At 42.3% G+C, this 24,485-nt stretch overlaps 1 protein-coding gene across 1 annotated transcript in view; it reads left to right on the top strand.

The window, feature by feature from the left end:
* The first annotated feature begins 3,651 nt into the window (after positions 1-3,651).
* Positions 3,652-24,485, top strand: part of IPPK (inositol-pentakisphosphate 2-kinase) — a 30,342-nt gene continuing 9,508 nt past the window's right edge. Inside the window, exons 1-6 of the mRNA XM_041426089.1 lie at positions 3,652-3,803; positions 17,170-17,217; positions 20,893-20,988; positions 21,741-21,807; positions 23,324-23,445; positions 23,815-23,904. Of these exons, the coding sequence (XP_041282023.1) occupies positions 3,723-3,803; positions 17,170-17,217; positions 20,893-20,988; positions 21,741-21,807; positions 23,324-23,445; positions 23,815-23,904 (504 nt within the window). The 5' untranslated portion in view covers positions 3,652-3,722. The remainder of the gene's footprint in view (positions 3,804-17,169; positions 17,218-20,892; positions 20,989-21,740; positions 21,808-23,323; positions 23,446-23,814; positions 23,905-24,485) is intronic.

The following is a 24,485-nucleotide window of genomic DNA, read 5'->3' on the forward strand; positions in this document are numbered from 1 at the left end:
CAGTGGTACAAAGCACCACATGTGCTTTCTAAAAAAAACACCAAATTACACACTCCAGTCCTATTGTAATCTGTTTTTCTTTGTAGGGTCAGTGATTCTTAGTCAGTGTGAGATGGTGAAATGACAGTTGGAGCATGAAATTTCCTGCACTTATACTATGTGTGTGAAATTATGTAGAAAAAACAGGGATTCAAGAAATAACAGTGCATGGTGCAGCCTGATATGAGAAAAAAGACAAAGCTTGAACAGTTGAATGATGTCAGTTACATAAGTATATTCCATTTCTGCTGGCCTGAGTATAAAAGTATGAAACTCGGTCCTGTTTAAACAGAATTCTGTCTTTTGAAACTGAAAATGGCGTAGTAGTTTAAAACAAATAGTAATGGTATTTTGTAGCACAATTTCACTGTTGTATAATCAAGTCCATTTAATATTTTTGGACTTATTGCCTTGAATTTGTGATTTTTAAAACTGATTTCTCCAGGCAGATTTTTCTAGGTCACAGGAGAGGATCTTTTGTGTCACGATTACTCTTTTCATAAAGAACAAAATATCCTTTCTTTTATACAGAAACCTCTTTCATTTTAGGAACCAGGAGAACTAAGATGTACCTATTGTAGCAGAAATCCTTCTCATGAGCTTACAAGACCTTTGTATTATTGGCACCCAATTTTATCACGAGTCTCAGGTAATGCTATTTTTTTCCCCCCTCAGATTTGGATTTAATGAACTTTTTATAGCAAAGAATGTCAACATTAAATACTTGCCTGATAACTTTTTTTTCCTCCTCAAAGTGAATATGTGAACTGTGGACTGTTCTTACAATTTCATTTTCATTCCCTGGTGAACTTACGAATTGCAAAAGATGGCAAAGAGAGTTCAGTGTTGATGGCTTCCCAATACCAAAGTATCCCAAGAAATGGGGATTAAGCCATAAAGCACAATGCAGTTACAGCTCTCTGAGGAAAAGAGATTTCAGGGCTGTGGTGCTCTTCTAACTCCTTCAAACACCAATAAAAGAACTGCTGAGGGGATGAAGCGGGGGCTGGAGGACTGAAGGTACTATTACATTCTGCATTCCTGCTGCAGTTTTAAACTCATTTATTTACACACTGAAATACCACAGGACACCTGGCCATCTGCTGAGATCCCTGAGTGGATTTTGCAGGTCACTGAGCTCTGTGCTCGCAGACCTCAAGGCAGCTAATTAAAACCCATCCAGGTATGTCCACACCAGCTGTAGTTGCACCACCTGACAGGGGAATTCCAGTTAAGCAATACCTGAATGGCATTAATGGCACCAAAGCTTCTGATAGTTCAGTCCAAGCACATCGTAGATAATACCTGGAATGAGTAATAAGACCTGATAATGCAGGGAGAAATAGCATATGTTAAATAGGCTTTTGTCCCTCCAGGTTTATGTTTCATCAGTGTATTTTCAGAGCACTGCCTCAAATTGCCCAAGTGGTAGTTCTGCACCTTGGAATGCTGGAGGAAAAGGAGGGGAGGGAAGTGCCTTGCTGGAGAGAAGGAGTATGCTAAAACTTGGTGTCCTCAGTGCTGTTTACCCGTGCACTCAAACCTCCACTTTATTTTTAACTCTGTAGGTGTGCATTTTTCAGGACTATGAAAGAATGTGCCATGCTAGAGTTCCTTTTAAAATTGAGACCTCTTAGTTTTGCCATTGCAAGGCAATACATTGGTATTATTTCCCTATGTATTTCTCAGTGTAAGTCTAAATAGTGTTCAAATACTATTTCCCTGAAGTACAGTTATTTTTAATGATAGTATCATAAATACCACAGTCTTACAGTCCTGAATGAAACTTCTTTATAGCACTCTTAAAAGTCATAATAGTATGGGTAATTCTTGTATTTTAGATATGCATTTCTAGTAACACACAGAGAAACTTTGCAAACACAGATGACAGAAACCTACTTTAAAGAAATCACTGTCATTATTTTCACCTTTATCAAATGGTCAAAGGAGCAAGAATTCCTTTTTCATGGAGGCATGTAGAGTATGCTATAAAAGGAAAAGTGATTATCAGTTAGTATTTTAGCACATATTTTGTTTAACCCATTTTTTAAGTTTAGTGAAATTGGATGATGTGTTTAAGTTACACCACACATATTTTAAAAAAACCATCAGTGACTCATTGCAGATTTATGCAAGTTTTATTTTCAGCCTTCTAGTTGCATCTTCTCTTTCTGTAAAAAAGGCACCATTTACTTTGCTTTGACTTTCTTTTGAAAAGCTGCAAAAGAGAGTCAAGTTTGGGTACTATCCAAATTATACAAATGTTCATTTTACAGAGGAAAGCTTCTGAGTGTTAATTACCTCCTTTTGTGCCAGCCTGGCCCCTGTCATGAAGAGCCTTGTGAGGAAGCAGGCAAGAAAAGGGAGAGTTTCAGAGAGCCCTTAGGGATTGTTTTAAAATGGTCATTGAAGGGTAAGTTTCGCTGTTTCTGGTCAAAACTCATAGTCATAAAAATTACTGGATTAAGGGTTCTAGAATTTGATCCTGTATTTGTGATAGGGAGTTTGGATCTTTAGATTGTTTTCTATTTATTGTAAACCATGTATGTGTATATTCATACTTGGGAAAACAGCTTAGTGTTTCATTTTTAAAGAATGTTACACAGACGTTCATCTTTCTGATTTTAACACTGAGTATTTGAATGACTTGGTATATTGGAACACAAGGCTAATTAAACAGACACTTGACTGCAAGAGAAAACATCTGTAAAACTCAAACCAGCGTAACTGGAAACTGTAGCTGAAAAGACATTGGAAGGGGCTGCCCAGGGGGATGGTGGAGTCACTGCGAGGGACTGGAGGCGTTTAAGGAAAGACTGGATGTAGCACTTAGTGCCGGCTTTAAAGGTGCTCACTGGTTGTAAGTTGGACTTGATGATCTTGGAGGTCTTTTCCAGCCTAACTGATTCTGTGATTCTGTGAAACGCAATCTCAAAGGGGTCAAAACCTGCCCTGTTTTGGGTGCTGGACCATGCGCAGAGCCTCCGCTGCGAGCTCATGTTCCACACAGTGAGCGCGTTATGGGGCACCCCACACCGCAGAACACACGGAGCTGAAGGGACCCATCGGGCTCAGAGTCCAGCTCCTGGACAGCCCAAAATCCCACCGTGTGCCTGACAGCATTGTCCAAACTCTCCGTGAGCTCTGGGCTGTGAGCCAGGGGAGCCTGTTCAGCGCCCGACCCCGCTCTGGGTGGGTTCCTGATAAAGATGAGGTGTGCCCCCGGTCTCCTCTCCAGGCTGAACAAACCAAGTGCCCTCAGCTGCTCCTCACAAGCCTTTCCCTCCCGGTCCGTCTGCATCCCTATGGCCGCCTGTGGATGCTCTCTAACAGCTTAGTCCCTTGTTTTACAGTGGTAGTGCCCAAAACTACACACAGGACTGAAGGTGAGACCACTGTAGAGCAGAGCGGGACCATTCCCTCCTTTGACCGGCCGTTCCCGGAGGTAGAACAGGCCTTTCCGCCGCCGGTTCTGCCCGGGCGGCGCCTGAGGGGTCCCGCCGCCCTGGCAGCGCTGCCCGGCCCCGCCATGGCGACGGCGGCGGCGCTGCCCGGCTCCAAGATGGCGCCCGCGGTGGGCGGGACTTCCCGCGGCTGAGGGCGGGCGGCGCAGCCGCGATGGTGGCGGCGTGAGGCGGCGGGGCTGGCGGTTGCTCCTGCCCTCCGCGCGGCCCGGGCCGGGCATGGAAGTGGAGAAGATGGATGAGAATGAATGGAAGTACCACGGGGAAGGCAACCAGAGCCTCGTCGTCTCACACTGCCAGGTACGGGGGAGCCGCAAGCCGGGCCCGCGTGAGGGGGGCGGCCCGGCGGGAGCGGCCGCTCGGCCCCGGCGCCCGCCCTCGCTGCTTTCTTTCCCGGAGGAGTTTTCTGTCCCGGGGAGCTCGGGCCCGTCCCGTGGGCAAGATGAGCGGGCGTTTCCCCGGGTCCTCCGTCACGGCCAGCGAGGGTGGGAGGGAGAGCAACCGATGGCCGGGCAGCTGCCGCCTGGAGATGGGAGCTGTGAGGAAAAGTGCTAAAAATTCGCCTTTTCCTTCATCATTCCCGGCTGTGGGTGATGTGACAGGAGAAAGCGAGCTGGCGAAGGCGTGTTTTTCCCTTTGTCACCGACTCTGGCTCAGTGAGGAGTTTGAGCACTCGCTGCAGTGCTGGGCCGGGCTCCCGACTCTAATTGAGGTTTTTGGCTTTGCCGCGGAGCTGCTGGGAGCTGACCCCGCCGGTCACTTCATCCCCACTCCCCCGTGTACCTGTTGGGCTGGTTTTTTGTTTTGTTGGGTTTCCCCCCCCCCCTTTTTGTTTATCTGGAGTTTTTTTGGGTGGGAGGGGGGCACGTGGGATGAAGGTGTATTTTATTAAAAAATACCAGTAAAATAGATTCAGTACTTGAAGCAGTAATGATTAAACGAAGCTGAATCCAATCAAGCAGACTCTGTGTCAGTTTATGCTGACAGTATATTCATGTCCCCCTTGCATGTGCATTGTTTACTTAATATATTGGGATATGTATCCATTGAAGAAGTTTATTCCTTTTGTAAAAGGTGCCTGTGGCCGTGTTTGTGCTTTTAAGGTGTATTTGTATTTTAGTTTAAAAGCTGGTATGGATTTGCCACAGAATGTTCTTGATGATTCATAGATCAAAACTCAGCAAAGCCAGAATGTTGAAATGTAGGATTTTTGTAGAAAAATATCTATAATAACAGTTGAATCTTGAGAATAATTTTTAAAAATTATGTCTAAATGAATGACTGAAAATACCAGATTATTTTAATGTCTGTTTTCTGTGTTATAGCTATGAATTAGATATAAAATATTAACAAATACCAAGCCTGAGAAAATGCTAGAAATCTTGTGGTGCTCTCCAAACTTTAGGAGGGGCACTTCTGTGGCTCTGGCTTTTTTCCCCTCTTTTTCTTTATATCAAATACTATTTAAAAGCAATTTTTGGTGGAAGAACATGTATAATTTTGTTTCCTGTCACATTTAACTTGGAAAAGGCAGTGTAGAAACTTCTCAGTCACTGGATGACGGGAATCAGGATAAATAATGGATTATTAGTGATGTAATTGTGATTATCTTTAAAGATGTGGAAAGTGAGGAAGTCAGCCAGTGATTCAGAATAGCTGCTGAGCGTGCCAGTTCTCTTTTTAACAAGATGCTAAAACTTTTTTAAAGTTAGAGTGAAAGTGAAATAGATACAATTTTTCCTTTAGAGAAAACTTTGAAACAGTAAAGCTTACATTTTGGATCTTTGTGTCTACTGATGACAAAGTCTGGTAAACTTGAAGCCTATAAATACCATTTAGATGTTAATTGTAACTTTGTGTCTCTTAGGAACAGGATATGCTTGCACCATTAATCATCCTTCTTGTGATCTGGTGTTGAGTTATTCTCAGGTTTGTGTGGAGGGATCAGCAGCGCAGCTAAGACATGTTGACTGTCCTCACTTCATTCTGTAGCTTCCCAGTTCATGTTTTTTGTGTATCAGTGCCAGAGGGAGGGGTAGGGATTTGGTGGTGGTGGGAGAGACGTGAATGGATGCTCAGATACAAGTGAGAGGCCAGATTGGAGCATGTGCTTGTGGTTTCCATGTTCTGGTGTGCAGTGCTGTTTTGAAATGTGGAGAGAAAGCTGCTCTCTACCTCTCTATGTCTAAGCCTCTCTTCCTTGCTTTTGGAAAATCTGAGAAGTTTTGTTTTTTAAACTTCAACAAAAAAGTGAATCCTCTTCCTTTTGGAGAAGAGGGCATGAGCTGCTTTGCCTGCCACGAGACGAGGTCTGGGGTGTTGTGTGTGCACTGCTGCTCTCTGCACCGCTCCTTGGAGCGCTGATAACAGCCCTGTGCAAGGTCATGTCTCCCGAGCAGGGGGTGTGGGCTGGGGTGGGCAGCCTGCCTGGGCACTCCCGTTCCTGAGGCTGCCTGGGGGATGGACAGAAAGGGCTGTGAGCCCGTGTTGCACAGGCTGCTCTCCTGTGGTTACGGCTCTCTTTAATTCCTGGGGCTGCTCCATTCCCTGTAGGTTGCCCTTTAAGACGTGAATGTAAGGCATTGTTAATCCAGTCCAGTACCAAATGAAAAAGTTGGTCGTGGAAAAGTCACATGCCCAGCAAACAGCTCTGCTGGCAGTGAGCTGATAAGCCCTGGACGCAGGCGACACGCAGCCGCTTTCCCAGTGCGTCCAGACAAAGCTGTGTCTGCCAGTGGGATGCTGGCATCCTATGGAACGTGCTCTGTTGTTCCCATGAAAGTGCTGTCAGTGCTTGCTGAGCTTTTTCCTCTTGCTGGTTATTAATCCTGCAGGATGTAACAGTGACTGGAGTCTCACTGTGTGCTGAAATCACTGCAAGTGCACCTCTGTTCCTTGTCCCTCCAGTGCAGGACGAGGATCCTGAGGCACGGCATGGCTACTCAACACGACTGTTCTTACAGTGGTGGTTTCACAGAGTTACTTTAATTAGTTTGGCAGCATTTAGACAGTGATCCGGTGAATAAAGATGGAATGCCTGCTGAACATTTCCAGTTCCCATTGTTATCACTGGAACTCTGTGCTTGCTTGATGAGCACTCAAACTTCTGCTTTCATTAATTTTTAAAGTTTCAGTTCTGGAGAATCTAAAGTTCCAGAAGATGTACAGAACTATGGTACACATGTCTCTGGTAGTCAAGCTTTTCCTTTTGGTTTTTATTGAAGCTGAGAATTAATTAATTCAAATTGAAACTCAGTTGTGATCGAAAGGCCTTTGTGTAGTCTTGCAGTCTGCTGAAGTGCTAGAATGATCAGACAACTTTGCTACCTCATGATTCCAGCGTGAAATACAGCTGGTAACTCTGAAGTGCTGGTGAGACACCTGTGCTGCAGGACAGATACAGATACGGCTCCACAAACCCCCAGCCGAGCACCATCACAGCCATCCAGGTAGTTTAGAAAGGAGGTTTCTTTTTCACACAGTTTTTAGTGGAGAGTTGCTCCTTCTGCTTCAAATTTGGCTTCAGATTTAAAAAAGAGCTAAGCAAGTGCTTTCCCCCCTTCTCCTGAGCGGTGGGGAGGGCTCAGAGGAACTGCTGCAGAGCAGTTATCTCCTGGTTAGCTGTTGTGTCTTCTGCAGCACAGACCAGAAGTGAGCTGGAAATCCTCCTTTGGAGCTCTGCACTTTAGTCAGTTGTTTGCTCTTATGGGACACTTAACACTTCATTTCAAAAGGCTTCAGTAGATGTTTGTAGAAAGTAGTGTAAGCAGCTCTATGAATAATAACTTGGATTTCCTTGTGCTGTTGAAATGTGTGCTGCTAGTCTGCAGTAGCTGCTTTATGACATGAAGTATGTACATTACTCCTGGCCTCTGTTTTACTTCTTGTGTATTGGGATATTGTGGTAACCAAAAGCCTAATTTTGAAATGCATTTGAATATTAAACTTGTATTTCAGGGTGAGTATGAGAAAGTGGAAAACAGGAGGCTTTTTCCCCCAGCTTGGTTTTTATTCAGTGAGATGGTCTAGAACAACCTTGTTGTGTTGTTGCAAAAGGTTGTGGTTTATGGCTTCAGATGCCTGGATTGTAAGTGTTCATCTACTTTGTGTCTTGGAATCTTTGCAGCCCCAGCAGATATCTTTGGGTTTTGGTACAGGACTTAATTAGGAAATGCATAAACCATCTCCAGAGCATCTGTGAGCTTACAAATAGGAAAAGGGAAAGGAGGGGAGATGGAGAAGGTAAGGGAAGCAGCTAAGGAGTCTGGAAGGGGGAGTCAAGCCAGGTAATGAAGCTCACAGAAGATTCTCAAAACTGGTGCCTGTAGTAAACAAATACTATGTCTCTTCTCTGTGATATTTATTTTGCCTTCAAGACCTGTGGTAAAGATGGAGGATATCCAGTGCTGCTTTAGTGCATCTTTCCCAATCCTTGTGGTGGCTGCACAGGGGACTGTAGTGAGCAGAGTTGCAGGGAGAGAAGGGGATCTGGTGTTTTAGCAGCAGTCTCTGCTTTTACTGCATCTGTAGCTGCTTCTGCTGGCACCTGCATTGTGATGGCTGCAAAGCATGTGCAGGAAGTCACTTTCTGCATAGGGGAGAGGGATTTGGTTGGGGAGAAGGGGATTTGTGTCAAATCAGGGTAGATAATTGTTCCTCATAGTGCCTTTGCATTATGAAAGAGCTTTCCTGTGGCTGTTTGTTGTTTTGTTTGTAAGAATAATGACAAGTTCAGTTCTGTTGCAATAAACTTACTTGAAGAGAGGACAGGGTTGTGTATTTAGACAGAAGGGTCTTGCTGAAAGAGTAGAAAGCTTCTGGTTGGAACGACTTAATTATCTGCAGCTTTCCTCCGGTGTTGTTTGGCAGCAAGGGATGATGCTGATCATTACTTGCTGTCTTGTTGAGAGAATCTTCTTAAGGTGCTTTTTCTGATGATGTCATTTTGTACAAGTCACAAAACTTGTGTGGCCTGTTTCTTCTGTTGTTTTTCTGTGTGGAGTTCCTGAATCTGTTTTGCACTATTGAAGTTTGTGTAAGCACTGATGCCCCCGAAACTTCTGAGTTGTTCCTGAAAAATTCCAGACCCCCGACTATAAAGAAAATTTTTTCTTCATTTGTGTTCTGTTTTCTGTTCAGTTGTGTTCTTATTTTTTTTTCTTTTCATTAATATCTATAAATGTCTTGATTTCATGGAAATATAGAACAGGCTGATGATTCCTGTATTAAAGAATCTTCAATTAAGGAAATTTTGCTGTTCCCATGGTTATAAATATAATAGTATTTAATGGCCTTCTCTGAATATTGCTCTGATTAAATATGGCCACATTCTGGTCTCTTGGTTCTTTTACAAAAGATATTACCAGAAAAAGTGAAATGCAACTTGTATTTATTGAATTTTAATTTGACTAATTGGAGAGGCATAGTTATGGTAAGACAGGAACTTAAACATTTTTGTCTCCTTGATGAGATTCTGGTATTTACATTCCAAATTCCTGCTTCTGATGGATTTAGCAATCATGTAATGTAGGGAGGAGCTCTGCATCTGATTGTGTAGAATTTTCTACCTCTTCTCTTTGCTGGTTTTGTTTTGTTTTGTTGTTTTTTTTTTTTTTTTAAATTAAATTTCATAGGGCATTTCTTTGACCTGGATTCTCCAGCACTGGTGTTTTTTTGGGTGTGTGCATATCTCAGCAGTGTCTAACAAAACAGAGTTTAACAAAACCCCCACACCTGCACACCTTTTGCCTACTTAGACAAAAGGACAGGAAGTCAGCTTGATGGCTAAAGGTTCTTTCTTACTTGCCATTGCTTTTGATTTTTTAGCATTTTATTTACTTATTGCAAACGAGTGGAGGAGCTTCTGCCCAAATTGACTGAAGCAGCTATGAAAGCCAGTTGAAAAAGCCAAGTATGTAATCAGGGCGTGTCATCAGTGAAAAGAAAGGAAGAGATGCCTGTCTTGCTCGAAACAACAATGGAGTTTTTACGAACAGAGGGCAATCACCAGTCTGAGTTGGAATGTGGGAACCTTTGCGACACCTGTATTCAACTGTAGGATCCTTGCATTGACCTTGGCTAATTGATCTTTAGATACACATCTATGGATGAAGAAAAAGACAGTTTTGTATTTGTTTGTGTTTAGTTCTTTGGCTAAACAGGTACAATGTGACTGACAATGTGATCTAACTCTACTTCGGTACAATCTACAAAGGTTTTACTATAATACTGTAAACAAAGAATTAAAAGTTGAAAGTACTTCCAGTTCTGTGAATTAGCTGTGAAGTTTTTTATTGACACACACTTCCCCCAAGTTGTTAGGTTGAGTCAACATCAAGGAATTTTAATTCCGTATCAGGATTTCAATTAAATATTGTACCAGTAGTTAAATTTAAAATTTTCTTGTTTTCTTTTTTTTCTGGTTTCCCAGGCTTCTGCACGGAAAGGATGCTCTGAATGCAAAGTGGTTTAGTGTCTTCCATGAAGTGAAAGAGCAGGTGGCACTGGGTAGCAGGGCTGAATGTAGAGAGGAGAGAGAGCAGAAAGGCAGCAATTAAAACTCTTATATGGGTGCCTTAAGTTTTGTAGATGCAGATGGGGAAACAGAGCATGTGTGTGGATGGAGAGGGGAGAGGGAAGCTCTGTGGTGAAACGCTAACCCCATACACAGCGATCATTTAACTGCAGCAGCAGCAACACCTCTCTCCTCCCTGCAGAATACTTATTTCAGAGGGGCTGTCTTTTGCTCATAATGAGTGTTGGACCAGACTTGTCTTTTGATGATATTCTTTGGAAGATCATTTAACTGCAGCAGCAGCAGCAACACCTCTCTCCTCCCTGCAGAATACTTATTTCAGAGGGGCTATCTTTTGCTCATAATGAGTGTTGGACCAGACTTGTCTTTTGATGATATTCTTTGGAAATTCAAACTCTACTTTGGGTCTTTTTTTTTTTTTTTTTTGGTGGAACTTTTGAGAATGCTGAAGGCTATATCCAGTGAAAATGTAAAACAACTCCCAGTTTTGCAGTCAAGCTCAGGAGGTCATTAGCCTTGATTAAAAATGATCCTGTTTTTTTTCTGGTTGGGTTCAGTGCTGGCTCAAACTTGAACGAGTTCCTTTTGCAGTTGAGATCAAGTTGTTATCTCAAAATATTTCTTTTGTGAGTGTTACAAATGCTTGTAATGCAGTGGTGGAGTTTCTGTGCCTTTTCTCTATCTGCCCTCAGCTGACAGCGGCCGTGGGTTGGTTGCTTTGGGTGACCCAAAGCTGTGTAGGAGTGCTCAGTCTAAGAGCCTACTTTAGTCACTCTTTTGGTTCTTCCTCTCTCCCAGCTTTTCAGTGGCTGTTCCTTTTGCCTCAGTGGATTTGTCTGTGACATGGAATAAAGTGTCAAGAGTTGTGCTGACCTCCTTGAAGTGCCCTCCCTGACCTGCTTTTACTCGGGAAGGAGCAGAGCCACTGGCTTCTGCATGAGCACAAGGCTTGCTTAGGTGCCTTCTGGTTGACTTGTTCTGGATGCTGAGAATGACTCACTTGTTCTAACTGTCCATTTAATTATTTAACTTCATTCTAATCCCTCTTACTGTTTTGACTCTTTATTTCCTTCCCCCCATTAATAATTTCCTGGAATGCCTGGTTTCCCCAGCATAACATCAGATGACTTGGCAGCTTAATGCTGGGAAGTGTGTGTTGCTGATAGAGGGGGCTTTAGAGCTGCTTGAAGGTTTTTATGTTCTGATTGGTACAACTCACCTGTTTGGCAGATGGATGAGGTATTTGATATGCTTTTAAATGTTAAGGACCATTTTTTCTTGTTTCACAGCAAGGATGTCAGGGCCATGTGCTGTGCTACCCAGGCAGTGCTAATGCACACTGGGGGCCAGGCATCAATGGTTTTATTCATCCTGTTCCCTCTCTGGTATGTGTTTCCACCTCATACCAGTGGGTGTATCACTTGATATCATTTCAGGTGCTCTGATTAGCTGCTTTGGCTGAAGGGCAGACATTTCCTTCTCACTCTTGCAGAGTGCAATCATTAAATTCTCTCGGAATTGGTACCATCTGTGCATTGCAAGGTTATAGAAGCTTAGCTATAAAGTGAAACCTGAGGTAGTGCTTGACTCTCACGGGAATCAAGATCATAACCAAGCAGAAAAAAAAAAGTTGTAATGAACACCTGAAGTCTGATGCAAGCTGTGAGCTCTGTGCTAAAGAAAACAAGTGTCACGGGGGGTTTGCTTTCAAATAAGGGTTTGCCATATTGAATGGTATAAAGCCACATGCCATGCCAGAAATCTTTTATTCATGTTAAGAAATAAAACCATTGTTCTTCAAGGACTCCTGTGCTAAATAAAAGGGTATTGTTCCTATTTCTGAATGCTTCTTTGCACTACGTGTGAGCAATTGCTAAACTTCCTCCATACTGGCAGGAAATGTAGCTTTCCTCACTTTGTTTTGTGTGATCTTATCCACCTTATGTAGAACAAAACTGAGTTGGAAAACAATTGTGTATGATACTACCAGTGTATTCATTCAAAAACTGCAACATTTTCTGGTACTCTGTTTCCATCTCTCATAGCCCTTCACATTGCACAGCACACTGACCCTGAATGAGGAGACCTTGAAAAATGTCTTGTGTTGAGTACCATGTAGGTAAGTGTTGGCTGAAGTGCCTGGGCAGTATGGTGGGCATGTTTTCACTGAGTTCCACCATTTCTCAGAAGGACAAACTCTCCCTGTCACTGTCTTTTCTGAGATGTGAAGATAACACTTCTTTGTCCATTTCTCTCCTTCCCAGAAATTGCATTTTCTGAATGAAAACCATTGTTTTCTCTTCAAACCCCTAAAACTAGAATTGGAATTGAAGGGGTTGTGGGATGTAGATTTGGAATAAAAAAAGTCAGAATAATTTTTTTGGTTGGCAAATACTTCATGCAGCTGCAGTGTGCTACTGCAGGAATAGCTTAATATCAGCTAAACAATTCCATGGTTCATGTTGAGTACCCTTGGAACTGGGGTTCAGTATTTGCAGTATAACTGCAAATTATAAATAATCAGTATTTGCATATCACTGTGTTCAGTTTGTCTCCCTCCCTTGGACTGAAAATTAGAATGTACTTTCTGTAGGTGCCATTGCTGTAGGTTGTTGTAAACCCACAATGATTAGGTAGCACTGAATAATCACAGTGGTAGGTCTGGCATCCTTGGAGCTGTGTTTGATAAGTTCTTGGTAGCTCTTCAGGGTCAGCAAACCAGTGAATTAAGTAACCAGTTGCAAAGAAATTCAGAGCCTTTACAGACACTATTTTCTCCATAAGTATTTGACTTTGTACCTTCATCTCCTTTGGCAGTGGCTGGTGGTGGTGTGTGAAATTAGTTGCAAAAAATACCAGAGTAAGAATTGCAGAGAAGATTTGTTACCAGTCTTTGAGAGTGTTTCTCCCCGTGTTTATAACTGGAAACTTGTGACTTTAACATGCACAACTTTAAAGAAAGATGGGTTTAGTTACTCTGTTCTGTATTGTGTGCCTTTTTAAGCAACAGGTAGGTAACTTTGTCGTGTAAAATTGCAAATAGTGCCTGCAAAAATACTGGCGAGTTTTTAGATACCAGAATTTCTGAGGTGTTGTGGAGTGAGGGAGATGATGGGTGTGGGAAGGGGGGTGGAGTTCCTTTTGGGACTTGAGAAGTTGCTCTCTGCCAGTCGGTCTTGCATATGTGAGCCCAAGCTGGGAATCAAGGAGATGAGAATCTTTTCCAGTTGTGGAAGATGTCAGAGTAGTGCTTTGCCTCCAGACAAAAGCAGTTAATGTGTGCTGCTTAGAATAATAATAGAGTCATAACAAATGATGTGAACCTGCTTATTTGGAAAAGGAGAGGCTGATGTTTCCCAGGCTTTGTGTTTGGACAGGCTAATTCTTTGTATTTTTGTACAGAAACTTATTTTAAACATGGGTGAGCAGAGGTGGTAAAAGCAGAGGGAAAACACACATCTTTTTGGATATCTAAGCAATTTTACCAGCAGTTGAGCTAATTTTAATTTTTCCTATTTCTTTCACTGCAACCAACTCTTATCTAGATTTTTGTTACTAATGTAGCAAGAGACCTGAAAAAAATCTCCATGATGCAAACGAGGTTGTTCCCTGAAGGGGAATATCAAGATTATAGATTTGCCCCAGTTGTGTTTAACTTTTAAAAACTCTCCAGTTCAGGAGGCCTGCATTTTATGACAGTGAGGTCATAGAATAAGGTCATTATCAAACACCAAGCTGTAAAGAAACAAATGTAAGCTTTTATCCTGGTTTCATAATTCTACTGCCTAAGCCAAAGTACCTGGCTTGATTCCAGTCATATTTTGGCTGAGCTACCAAGGATTACTTTATTTTTTGGATTTGATTGAGTAAGATTAATATAATAGCTGTAGTAACTGCTCTGGAAAATAAAAATTCTTACAGGTAAGCTTTTGGGGACCAAGCCCAGGACACTTTTTACCCAGGACACACGAGGACAAGAGCTGTGTGTGTACACATCCCGCTGGTCTGTGATGCCACCGATTTTGAGTATTTTCACAGCTCCTTCTCTCCTTATTTGCAGTCCTTAACTTTGCGGTGCTCTAACCCAAACGATTGTTTGGTGATGGGGTGCTGAAGAAGTGTTTGCCTTTCTTGGTGAGGCTGCAAACTGCGGGCTCCAGACGCTGTGGCTTGGGATCGAGCTGCCCCTGGTTACACCATCTCCGACCCAGCGCTTGTGCATGTTTGCAGAGAGCAAGTTTTGGTATCCTTGTCGCTAGTGTTTGTTTTCGGTTCTCCATAACAATTGGAAATGGTTGTTGTTGTAGGCCAAGTATGACTGTTGTTATCTGCCATCAAGCTGCTCTGCTCTCATGTGAGAGTTGTCCTTAAATTCCTTATTTGAGAGTAAGAGCAGTAGTGTGTGATGTTCTGATGCGTTGGTTATTTTTAGTCTTTTGTCACTAAATGGAGACTGAACATATGCAGGGATTAAAAAAAATTGTAGAGAATTCTTCCTTTGAATTAGTTATTTTCCAACTTATTTTACATCAAAAGATATGAAGCCTTTTAATGTTTTATGTGTTACATTTTCCTACATCCATGCACTGTTTCTTTTTCTCCCCTTCTGCTTGCAGCCTGCCTTTTTCATCTTTTTATCTCTCTGGAACTGTTATCCAGCTAACTAAATACTCTGATGGTGCCAGTGCCTTGATGGAAGTGGTGCTAGGTGTCTCTTGAGCCCTTCCACTGGTTGTGGAGAAGGAAATGTAGGGAGCATTAGGATGTAGTTGAGCTGATTCTCAAATTGCTACGGAGTAGTGACAGCCTCTTCAGAGATCCATTCCCTTTGGAATTTGGGCCATTCTCGTGCACGCAGATAAGTGTGGCACATATTTGGTGTTCAATCTGTAAATATAAAAAAATTGAAGGCATTTTAAGATAACTGACAAAAAACCTCATGGCAACAACCACCCACAATATTTCCAAGTAAAGAATCAGCCGAGTGAATCAGAAATGCAATAGCATGAAAAATGTGGGCCAATATTTTTGGTGGTGATACTTCTGAAGCAGTTGGCATCTGTGGCTTCTGATGGATTAACCTTGGTGCTGTGGAACTGGTATTGAAATGCACAAAGGGATGTATCTAGCTGGAAACTTGCCTCAAAATGGGAAAGAAGTGTTTTGAGGGGTTTTTTGAGGTTTGTTTTTGGGGTGGGTTTTTGTTTGTTTGGTGATGGTTTTGTTTTATTTTCTCTAATCATCTAATAGTCTTACTAAAATGTAGTTTGGGCTGGCTGGTTTAAGTGCATCTGTGAAGTTCTGTTTGAACAGTGCTGTGTTTTCTTTTGACATCTTTAGGCCAGTAACACATTCTCCTTTTGCCATATGTAATTTTGGTCATTTTGCCAAATCAGAAATGCCTTGCTGATAAACAAATACTGTCCTGAGTCCTGTGATAGCAAATCAAGTTTTCCAGAGTGCTGGTTGGAATCATGACTGGGAACTGATTAAAAGATAAATATCTACACCAGCCTTGAAAGATTACAGAATCATGTTTCTCAATGGATTAGAAGTGACAATCAGATCACTCTGTCACTGATCCACTTACTAATGAATAATTAAAGCAGGAGACCCAAATGGTTGAAACACTGCAAGGATAACACACTGCACGCAGAGCTACAGGCTCGTCAGGCCTGGGCTCTGTTACCCACGTGTGGGGCATAATGAGAGAGAGGAAATGTCAGCAGGCATCTTGTCAAGTGCAGGTGACTGTAATTACCACTCTGCTGCTATCTCCTTCGCTGCTGGAGCACTCGTCTTGCAGGACAAATCAAATTCACAGCAAAGTATCCTTTTATGGGAGAGGGTTTTCCAGATGTGGGTGAATGTTGAGATTTATGGTGGCGTGAGACTTTATAGAAGTGGAAGGGGCCTTGTCTGCCTTTCAGTGGCAATGTCTGAACCTGGACCTAGTTTTGTTTTTGTTTTGGATGGCACATTGTCATTAGTTTTGCTTGTTTCCTCTTTCTCTCCATGTTAGTAATTAGAGATATCTGCAGCTCTCTCCCTCAGCACGTGCAGAAACAGCTTTCAGCTCTGAAACATGGGATAGATCTGGTGCTGTCGTGCTATGTGAAGTTTTTTAATGGCAAATAATTTGGAAGGGAAAAAGCTGGATTCCATAAAACTGAAGTGCAACTGGGACATTTTGTCTGCCTTGTCTTTGTCAGCAAATCTGAATGTAGTTGTGTGGTAGTGCTTTAAATGGATGTAATCCTTTTTGGTGTGTCTTGGGAAGGCCCAAATGGAGACAGACTGGCTAAGAGATAACTCTGGAAAAGAGCTGTTTGTCTCTACCTTCTGTGGTGCCCAGTTGTTGGTAGCCCCATTGCACCTGTACTTATATCAGTGGAAGTAAGTATCTCTAGTATCAGATATTCAGGCAGACCAGAGGCAGGGCTGTGTGTTGCCTTTTAAGGCTGCAGGTTCCTTAACACCATGTCAGACTTTGATTTTTAATATGTAAAGTCTCGAGCTTTTAAAATTGTTACAAAGCTGATAAAAATTGTAAAAATTACAAAAATTAGTGAGTTTTTCCATGGTTTTAAGGTAAAATATTTGAAAACCTGCTGTATTTGTTCCTGTGTTATGTATTTACTCCACAGAAGTTTACAAGCAGCAGGCTTTAGTTTAGTGTTAAGTTCAGCTGTGTAGCTGCTGGTGGTAACTGTTAAGTGTCTCCTTAATAATTTGTAATGCTCTGCTGATACTGTAATTGAGATGGGCCTTGTGTCTCTTTTGGGGAGCTTTGGTGCACAAATGCCAGGGTGGGGGTGTTTGGGGTTCCATGTGAGCTTTCCCAGATTTTCAGAGCAGTGCTGTAAGCTAAGGGAGCATTTCCCTGTTGTGCTTGGTGACTGGAAATGCAGAGTGGCTGCCTCGTTAAACTGATGGCACAGCTGGCAGCAGACATTGCTGTGTTTGATTTCAGCTGGTGTATTTGATTTAAGTTGAGTGAAATAACCATCTAAAATGTGCTTTTCTGTTTATTTTTTCCCCTTAATTTCTCAGAGAGGTGCTTTGGGGAATCAGACAATTGTGGTGTTTGTAAATGCTAATGAATCCCTATTCTTTCCTATTTTTCTCCAGCGCTGTGTGGTGCTACGGTTTCTGAAGTCCCCCCACAACCAGAATAAGGTAAGATTTAAACCTGTCCTGTTGCTGAATGCCCTTGGGTAAACTAATAGCCAGTGTGAGGAGAAACAAGAAACCTGTGAAAGAGCTGTGGCTGGCAGGAGTAAGAACAATTGGCCGTTTTGAAATGTGCCTGTGTTTCAGGGAGTTTGGCAACAGGAGGAAATCTGAGGTTGTCTTATGTAACTGGGATGGTGGGAGTGCTGCACGAGCTCGGTGTGGGGCTGCTGTGTGTCAGGGGACAGTGCTTTCAGTGGCACAGTGTAAATGTTCCATATCCACCTGTGGGAGCACAGGGATGCTGAGCAAGAAAGGAGTTTTCCTGCCTGAATAGCCAGGTGAGACAGAACAGGAGCTGCACAGAATTGGTGTCAGGGACGAGGTCTGCTGTTGGCCACCTGTTCAGTAGCTGAAAAGCCATGGAACCTGAACAAACACATGAAATGTTCACAAATACCCGTTGTCAGTGAGTGATTGAGTGTCCTAGCTGTTACAAAAAGAACGTGCAGGACACAACCTCCCAGTTTCTTCCATGGTACAGTAAGGTTTTCCTGCTCAAGAAGAAGCCAAAATGAGTTACTTTAGATTTCTTTTAACAGGGATAAAAAATGATCAAAAACCGGAGGTGGAGCATAAACACAGTGTTCCAAGGGAGAAAAATAAGAAAAGAGTGCACAAGGTTCAAATTCTTCCATTTCCGCAAGCTTGAGACGAGTCTTTAGGGTGCATTACCTGAGAGACAGAGGGAATGGCTGAGTTACAGCAGCCCCTGAACCACGGCTTTGTGAGGCACAGTGACACATTGTTCTGATGAGGGGAATACAAAAAGCATCGGGGCTCTGCTGAGAACTGGTGGGTGTGCCCAATTTTAGGAAAAAAGAAACAAGGATGAACGTAAAGTAAACATCTAGAAAGGGTGTTTTATTGCTTTGAATCAGGAAGATGAATGTGAAATTTCCAAGGGACAAGTTGCTAAAGCAGAGGAATACAAAATTAGTGAACACAGCATATGTATGAGTTATGTGATGGTCTTTCTGCTACTACTTAACTTGAAAAAAGGTCTGGTAAAACCAAAGTATGATTGAAGTAGATTTTTGAGCTGCTTTTATTGGCAGGATTTCAAAAATGTATCTTGTGCTTTGGTAGTAGCCCAAGATAATAATGCTTAGTGTTAACAAGAGCAGTGATGAGTCCAGAGCACCACAAGAAAGGAAACAGTGCTTATCTCAATGTTTAGTAAAGCAGGAGAGGACTAGACCACAACTTTACGTAAAAAGTCAGGCTGTTGCAGTTTATTTAAGAAAACAGAACACTGAATGCCTGCCCCTTTTCCATTTTAGTTTTTCAAATTTTAAATTTTAAGTTCAAAAAGATTGTGGCACAGTAATTGTTTATAACAAATTGACAAAGTATGAGAGAGTCACAGAGGAAGGCAGGAAGTGACTTTTCAGTTACCCACCACTGCACTGAGGCTGGGCATACACATTCCAGTGCTGCATTTTGAGGAGAGCCTGCTCCACTTCTGCATTTGCCTTGCATTGGCAGTGTGTGGACTTTGTGATACACAATTCCCTCTAAATAGAACGTTTTGTAATTTGAATATATTTACTTATTCTGGTGATTGATTTTTTTAAAGGACCATTTTTTTCTTGGAGCAGAACAGAATAAATATTTTATTATCAGATCAGTAAACAAAGCCTGGAGAAGCAGTGTTGAGATGAACTTGTGCATAGCAAGAATGACAGGGAAAATGTTTTATTTTTTTTAGGAATATTCTGTATTCCTGATTTAAGCAAAATGAGTTAGGTTCTGAAGTGCTCTGTGCCTGTGCATGACAACACAGGTCATCCAAGGAAAACAATGCTGAAGGAAGCAGTTCAAGCAAAATATTTTCTAGTAAAACACACACTGAAATTCAGATGTGAACAAATAGGTCTCAGTCCCTTCTGCTTTGGGAAAAGTAAAGAAGTCTGGATGCTGCTTTGTACATTTAATTATCTGTTTAGTTATGAATTTGGGATTAGATAATCCAGTAGTTGTGGGTATTATTGTGCATTGTAACCTTATTGTTATGATTGAAAAATACTCAATAATGTAACTGCAGGGCTTGCATTGCTTGAAGAGAAAGTCAAGTGTCAGCCTCATGGAGTGCTTTAATTGCATATTGCTATTTTATTATATGATCTTCTTCATGAAAGAATTAAAAAAAAATTATTGTATAAAGCCTATCTGAGTTTTGGCGAGTGAGCTGGCAGTAATGATGGGTCCTTCAAAAGCTTTTCATCGTAGTGGTTTTTGATGTTAAAAGGTGATGCTCAAGTAGCCTGGTAGTTGTTTTTGTTTCATTTAGATATATCAAATGTACTTGCTCTTAAAAGACATTTTAAGCTTGATTTATAATTTTATGGTTGTATTGATCTTTTTAACTGGTGGGTCTTTCCATGCAGTAAAAGTGACAGCAGTAAATTTTAATGAAATGCTTATTTCTCAGTCTGAGTCTGTGTATGCATGTTAACCCCAACCAAACACAAACCTGTGCGTGCTGTGTGCATCAGCAAACTGGGTCAGAACCATCTGTAAATGGGAATTAGCTGAGATTTCTGTTCCTGATGAGATGGTGTAATGTTCCTTCTCACCATTCAGGATTTGTGTAAGTTAAAGAAGGGTTTTTGTCATTTGTGATTAGTGCTGGATGTGGTCTTTTCTCCTTTCTGTGGGCTATGTCAGTGTCTGGGTGTTGTCCTCTAGTATTTTATTTCCTCTTACTCTGCTCTGTTTATATATTTTTTCTCCTGCTCTTGTTTTTCCTCTCTGATTTGCTAACACGTACCCAAGCGTTGCACTTTCTTTTCCTCCACTTAATCTTATTGGGAGGTTTTAAGAGGGTTTTTTGTGTGTGTGCATTAAAAAAGGACAGAGTAGCTTTGAGGTTCTCTGTTGTAACAATAAAGCACCTTGCAGAGAAGCAGAGTGTGCTGGAGTGCTGGGAATGGGATAATGTTGCTGTAAAGCTCCTTTGCTCCCTCCTCCACGAGTGGGAGTCTATCCAGGTCTGACTGTGCAGTTGTCCTTGTCCTGCTTCCAGTACTCATGGAGCTTCCTTTCTAGCTTTTGGCATCTTGTCCCATGGAAAACCTTTCCTTATGAAATTACAGAATGTCACATTAGAGTAAGAGTTTTCACTGGCTGGGGTAGGATTTGGGACAGATGGCAAGTTCTGTACCTGTTCATGCCAGGGTTTGGAATATGGCTGAGTCTTTGCAGCTGTTCTCTTCCCAATCTCCATGATGTATTTGTAACACTCCAAGCCTCTGCTGCTCTGCAGCTGTTGGGCACCTCTTTGGGCTGATGGAGTTCTCTGAGCTGTTTTAAGGATAAAGGTCAGGGTAGGTCTTGAACAGTCTCCCTTTGTTCCACCTTTGTCACTTTCTCTCTCCTTTGTCTCCTAAAACCAAAGAAGAACAATCTTTTCTGACCATTTTTTGTGTGTCCCGGCCCTGAGGTGGCAGCAGGGAAACAAATTTAGCAGGTTTGATGTGTCTGTTTCACTTCAGTGTGCACTGACCTGCCAAGCTCAGCAATTAAGTTATTTGTTAAATCACTGACCAGGATGTGTGTGTGTTCTGGAGTGTTGTTTTCGTTATTTTGGAGTTCAGTTACTGCATTTCTGTCTTCCAGACTCCAGAGGAAATACTACACCATCTGCAAAACATTGTAGACTTCGGAAAGCACGTGATGAAGCAGTTCTTTGGGGAGAACTACGTTCACCATGGGGTAAATGATTTGTTTTTAAAATAAATGGCTTAGTCATTGTAAACACCAAAGTGTTTGGGGACCACTGAGTGCCAGTGAAAGGAATGAACAGGGTTTGCACACAGGAAGCATTTGGATGCAAACAGGGAGCCTGCTCTGTGCTGGTGAGGTGACTGGATTGTACTCAGGGGCTTGGCTGTTTCAAGCTACTGATGAAAAGTGTGGTCATTTCTTTGCTCTGCCTAAGGCAAGAGGGGCATATGTGTGAGAGATTTTTAACTGCAAAACAAGGGGAGAAACCTGGTTCATATAAATTGTTGAGGTTTCTGTGCAGTCAAAGGTCACCTTTTTCCCTTGCTCTTTTCTTCAGGGCAGCCAGATCTTGTTCACTGAATGTCAGATAAGTGAAAAAGTTACAGCTTCACCTGGAAATTGAGTTACACAAGTCTGCCTTGGAAGGGTGGGATGTGAGACATGGGACTTTTTCATTTGTGGAAAGGACAAAGTGATGCAGGTTCCTTCACACACATTAAACTTGCACTGAAAATGCTCTTTGTGGTGCATTTATTTAAATTAGTCCTTGGTTTTTATGGAGGAGCAGGTGTTGCATGTGACTGCAGGTGTTTGCAGACAGTGAATCAGAGGGAGAAGCTGCTGACTGCACACTTCAGTGTACTTTGTGTAACCCACTGAACTTTGCTGTTCCACTTCAAGACTCCCAAACTGGGTATTAGTTTTTGCATTAAAATGTTTTCTTTTTTTTTCCCCATTAGGAAATTATTCAACTGCCTTTAGACTTTGTAAGACAGCTCTGTTTGAAAATCCAGCCAGAGAGGCCAGGTAAGTGCCAGGGGTGGGATTAGAAAGGGGCTTCCTCAAGGTGTAAAGCATTTTCCTTTGTTCTAAAGTAAAAAAAAAGCATCACATTACAGAATATAAAGAAACTTTTTTTTAATATTTAGACAATAAGTTGAAAATTTGTTGTGGGAAAAAATGGATTCTGTTCTGGAATTACAAGTAGTATGTGATAGCTGTAAAATAGGCAAAGAGATTGGCCCCCAAAAGTTCCTGAGAATGGCCAGAAACTCCTGCTTTAGCAAAACTCCTTGAAGATAAATACAGTGTTAAATCAAAGTACTGTAGTCAAGTGCTTTGGTGCCTTTCACCCAGGAAAAAAAAAGGAATTAATTTGCATATAGTGAGCACACAATTTACATACAGTGAGCACAGGTCCACAGTGCCAGGAACCAGTGAGAAAAGTTGATAGTGTCTAATAAAAGTTAAAAAACGAATGATACTCTGGTGGAATTGAATGATAGAATTTAGTTTTATTTTTCTAAGTTAAACTTTGTGTGTCCACAGCTGCTGGGGTTGCAGTGTGGTTGTGGGGAAGTGTCCAGGTGCTTCACAACAGTAAATCTCACTGTCCATTTTTAGCAGGAATGTTTTTTAATCCTCAAGGATTTTTTTTCAATGTTATTGTTCACATAAGCCTGTGTAACATACAAAAGAGCTTCTCTAATACTTCAGCTTTCTGTGACTTTCTGATTTGGCAAGTGGCTTTCAGCTGTGAAGGTGTAAAGGATGTACTTTTGCTTAAATTTAGAAAAAGAAAACAACTGTCAACATTTTGTTGGAGACAGAAGGCTTCTTGCTCATCCTGGTGCAGCAGTATGGCATGACAGGCTGGTGCCTGAGGCTTTGGATTCTCAGATTTATTTTTTCTATTGCAATATATTTTTCAGAGTGGGCATTTTTCTTACAGTGGAAACTGTAACAGGAGCGTGTGTTCTGCGTGTCTGTTTAGTAACAGGTACTTGAAAATCTGGGGGTGTGTGTTCTTGTTAACTTTGAACTACGATCTCACAGACCTTTCTGTGTCCCAAAGGATGCACGTGGAGAGAGGTTATTCAAAGGATTTTTGTGCAGAATGCCTTTTAAGTTTATGATATTCCTGCCAGTTTTCAGATCCTTTTGACTCAGCTGAGGGATGGTAGGTTGTGCATAGTAAGCAAAGGGGAGATCACATCTTTGAATAAGTACACGAATGAGTCACTTTACCTGTTGTTGGCCAATCCATTTCCTTGCTGTTTCAGGCTTCACCTTTCTTGGGATGAGCTGGGAGCTGGCCATGAACAGCAGCTCTTGGGACAGTTTTGAGGAAACTGAAACCAGGCGTTGATAATGGGGAGGGCAACTTTGTGCAAATGAATAATTGGCTGAAGCTGATAAACTGCATGTCCTGTCCTTCCACGCTTGTTCCCACGCCCCACCCGGTGAACGAGGCTGCTCCAGAGCGAGCAAACAGCCCAGCGCTAATCTCCCTGTCGGTGTTGTTTGTCCCCTGCTGTCGCAGAGTGTCGCTGTGACAAGGACATGGACACGCTGAGCGGTTACGCGATGTGCCTTCCCAACCTGACGCGGCTGCAGCCCTTCCGCTTCGCCGAGCACCGGCCCATCCTCTGCATCGAGATCAAGGTGTGCGGGGACAGCGCCGCGGGGCAAAGCGGCTCCTTTGTGCTCTTGAACTGCACTCTGGCCCTGCAGCTTTCGGGGAGTGCCGCAGTGGGGGAAGGCAGAGCTCGCTGCTTTCACTGGGACCCGCAGGAGGAAACGGCTCCCTCTCCCAATACCCCATCTTTTGAAACGTGGGAAATTCCCAGGTGATATGGGCAAACAGCAGTTTGGTGTGTCGTTATTAGGGAGAAATTCAGCTTTTGAGTGCTGGAATTTTTTATAATTTTTAAAAATTTTCCTTTAACTGGAAAGATTTGCATTTGTATGCCTTTATATTTCTATAGAGAGAGACATTTGTATTGACGATCTTATTTTGTTTGTTTGTTTTAGCCAAAGTGTGGCTTCATTCCTTTTTCCAGCCACGTTTCACAGGAGATAAAGCACAAGGTGTGTCGTTACTGTATGCATCAGCATCTAAAGGTAATTATTAAGTCACCCAGCTTTCCTTTGGCTGTACTGTGCTCTGTTTGCTGTTCCAGGCTTGCTTTCCTGTTGAAACTTGCTCAAATCTCTGATATGACTAAAGCTGGTAGGAGGATACACAGCTGAGTTGCTGGGTGTGAATTTGTTTAGTGAGAGATGGAACAAGTTCTGTGGGAAGCTGGAAGCAAACAAATACAATATCAGCCTTTGGGGACTGTGAACGCTGTGATTGGGTCAGCTCTGATGTGGAACTTCCTTCCCAGATCAGCTCACCAAGTGCATTCTGTGACTTGGAACAAACAGCACGTAACAGGCACGGAGTTCATGGACTCGTGCCTGCTGTGACTCTGGAATGGCATGGCTGTGACTCCCTGGGATTTAATGGGAACTTTCTCCCTTGTGAACGCAGTTTGAGTGACTTGAGTTAAAAATGACTGGGAAACACCCACGGTGGTCATGAATTTTATGTTCAAAGTGGTTTAAATACCCTGGCCTCTGAAGGCAGGATGTCAGTGTCACAGACCTGGCAGTTAAAATGGGGGATCAGCTATTCCAGGTAGAGAGGGTAACAGCAGTGC

This window comes from Onychostruthus taczanowskii, unplaced genomic scaffold, assembly GCF_017590055.1.
Source record: "Onychostruthus taczanowskii isolate IOZ18803 unplaced genomic scaffold, ASM1759005v1 scaffold9, whole genome shotgun sequence".
Classification (NCBI taxonomy): Eukaryota; Metazoa; Chordata; class Aves; order Passeriformes; family Passeridae; genus Onychostruthus; species Onychostruthus taczanowskii.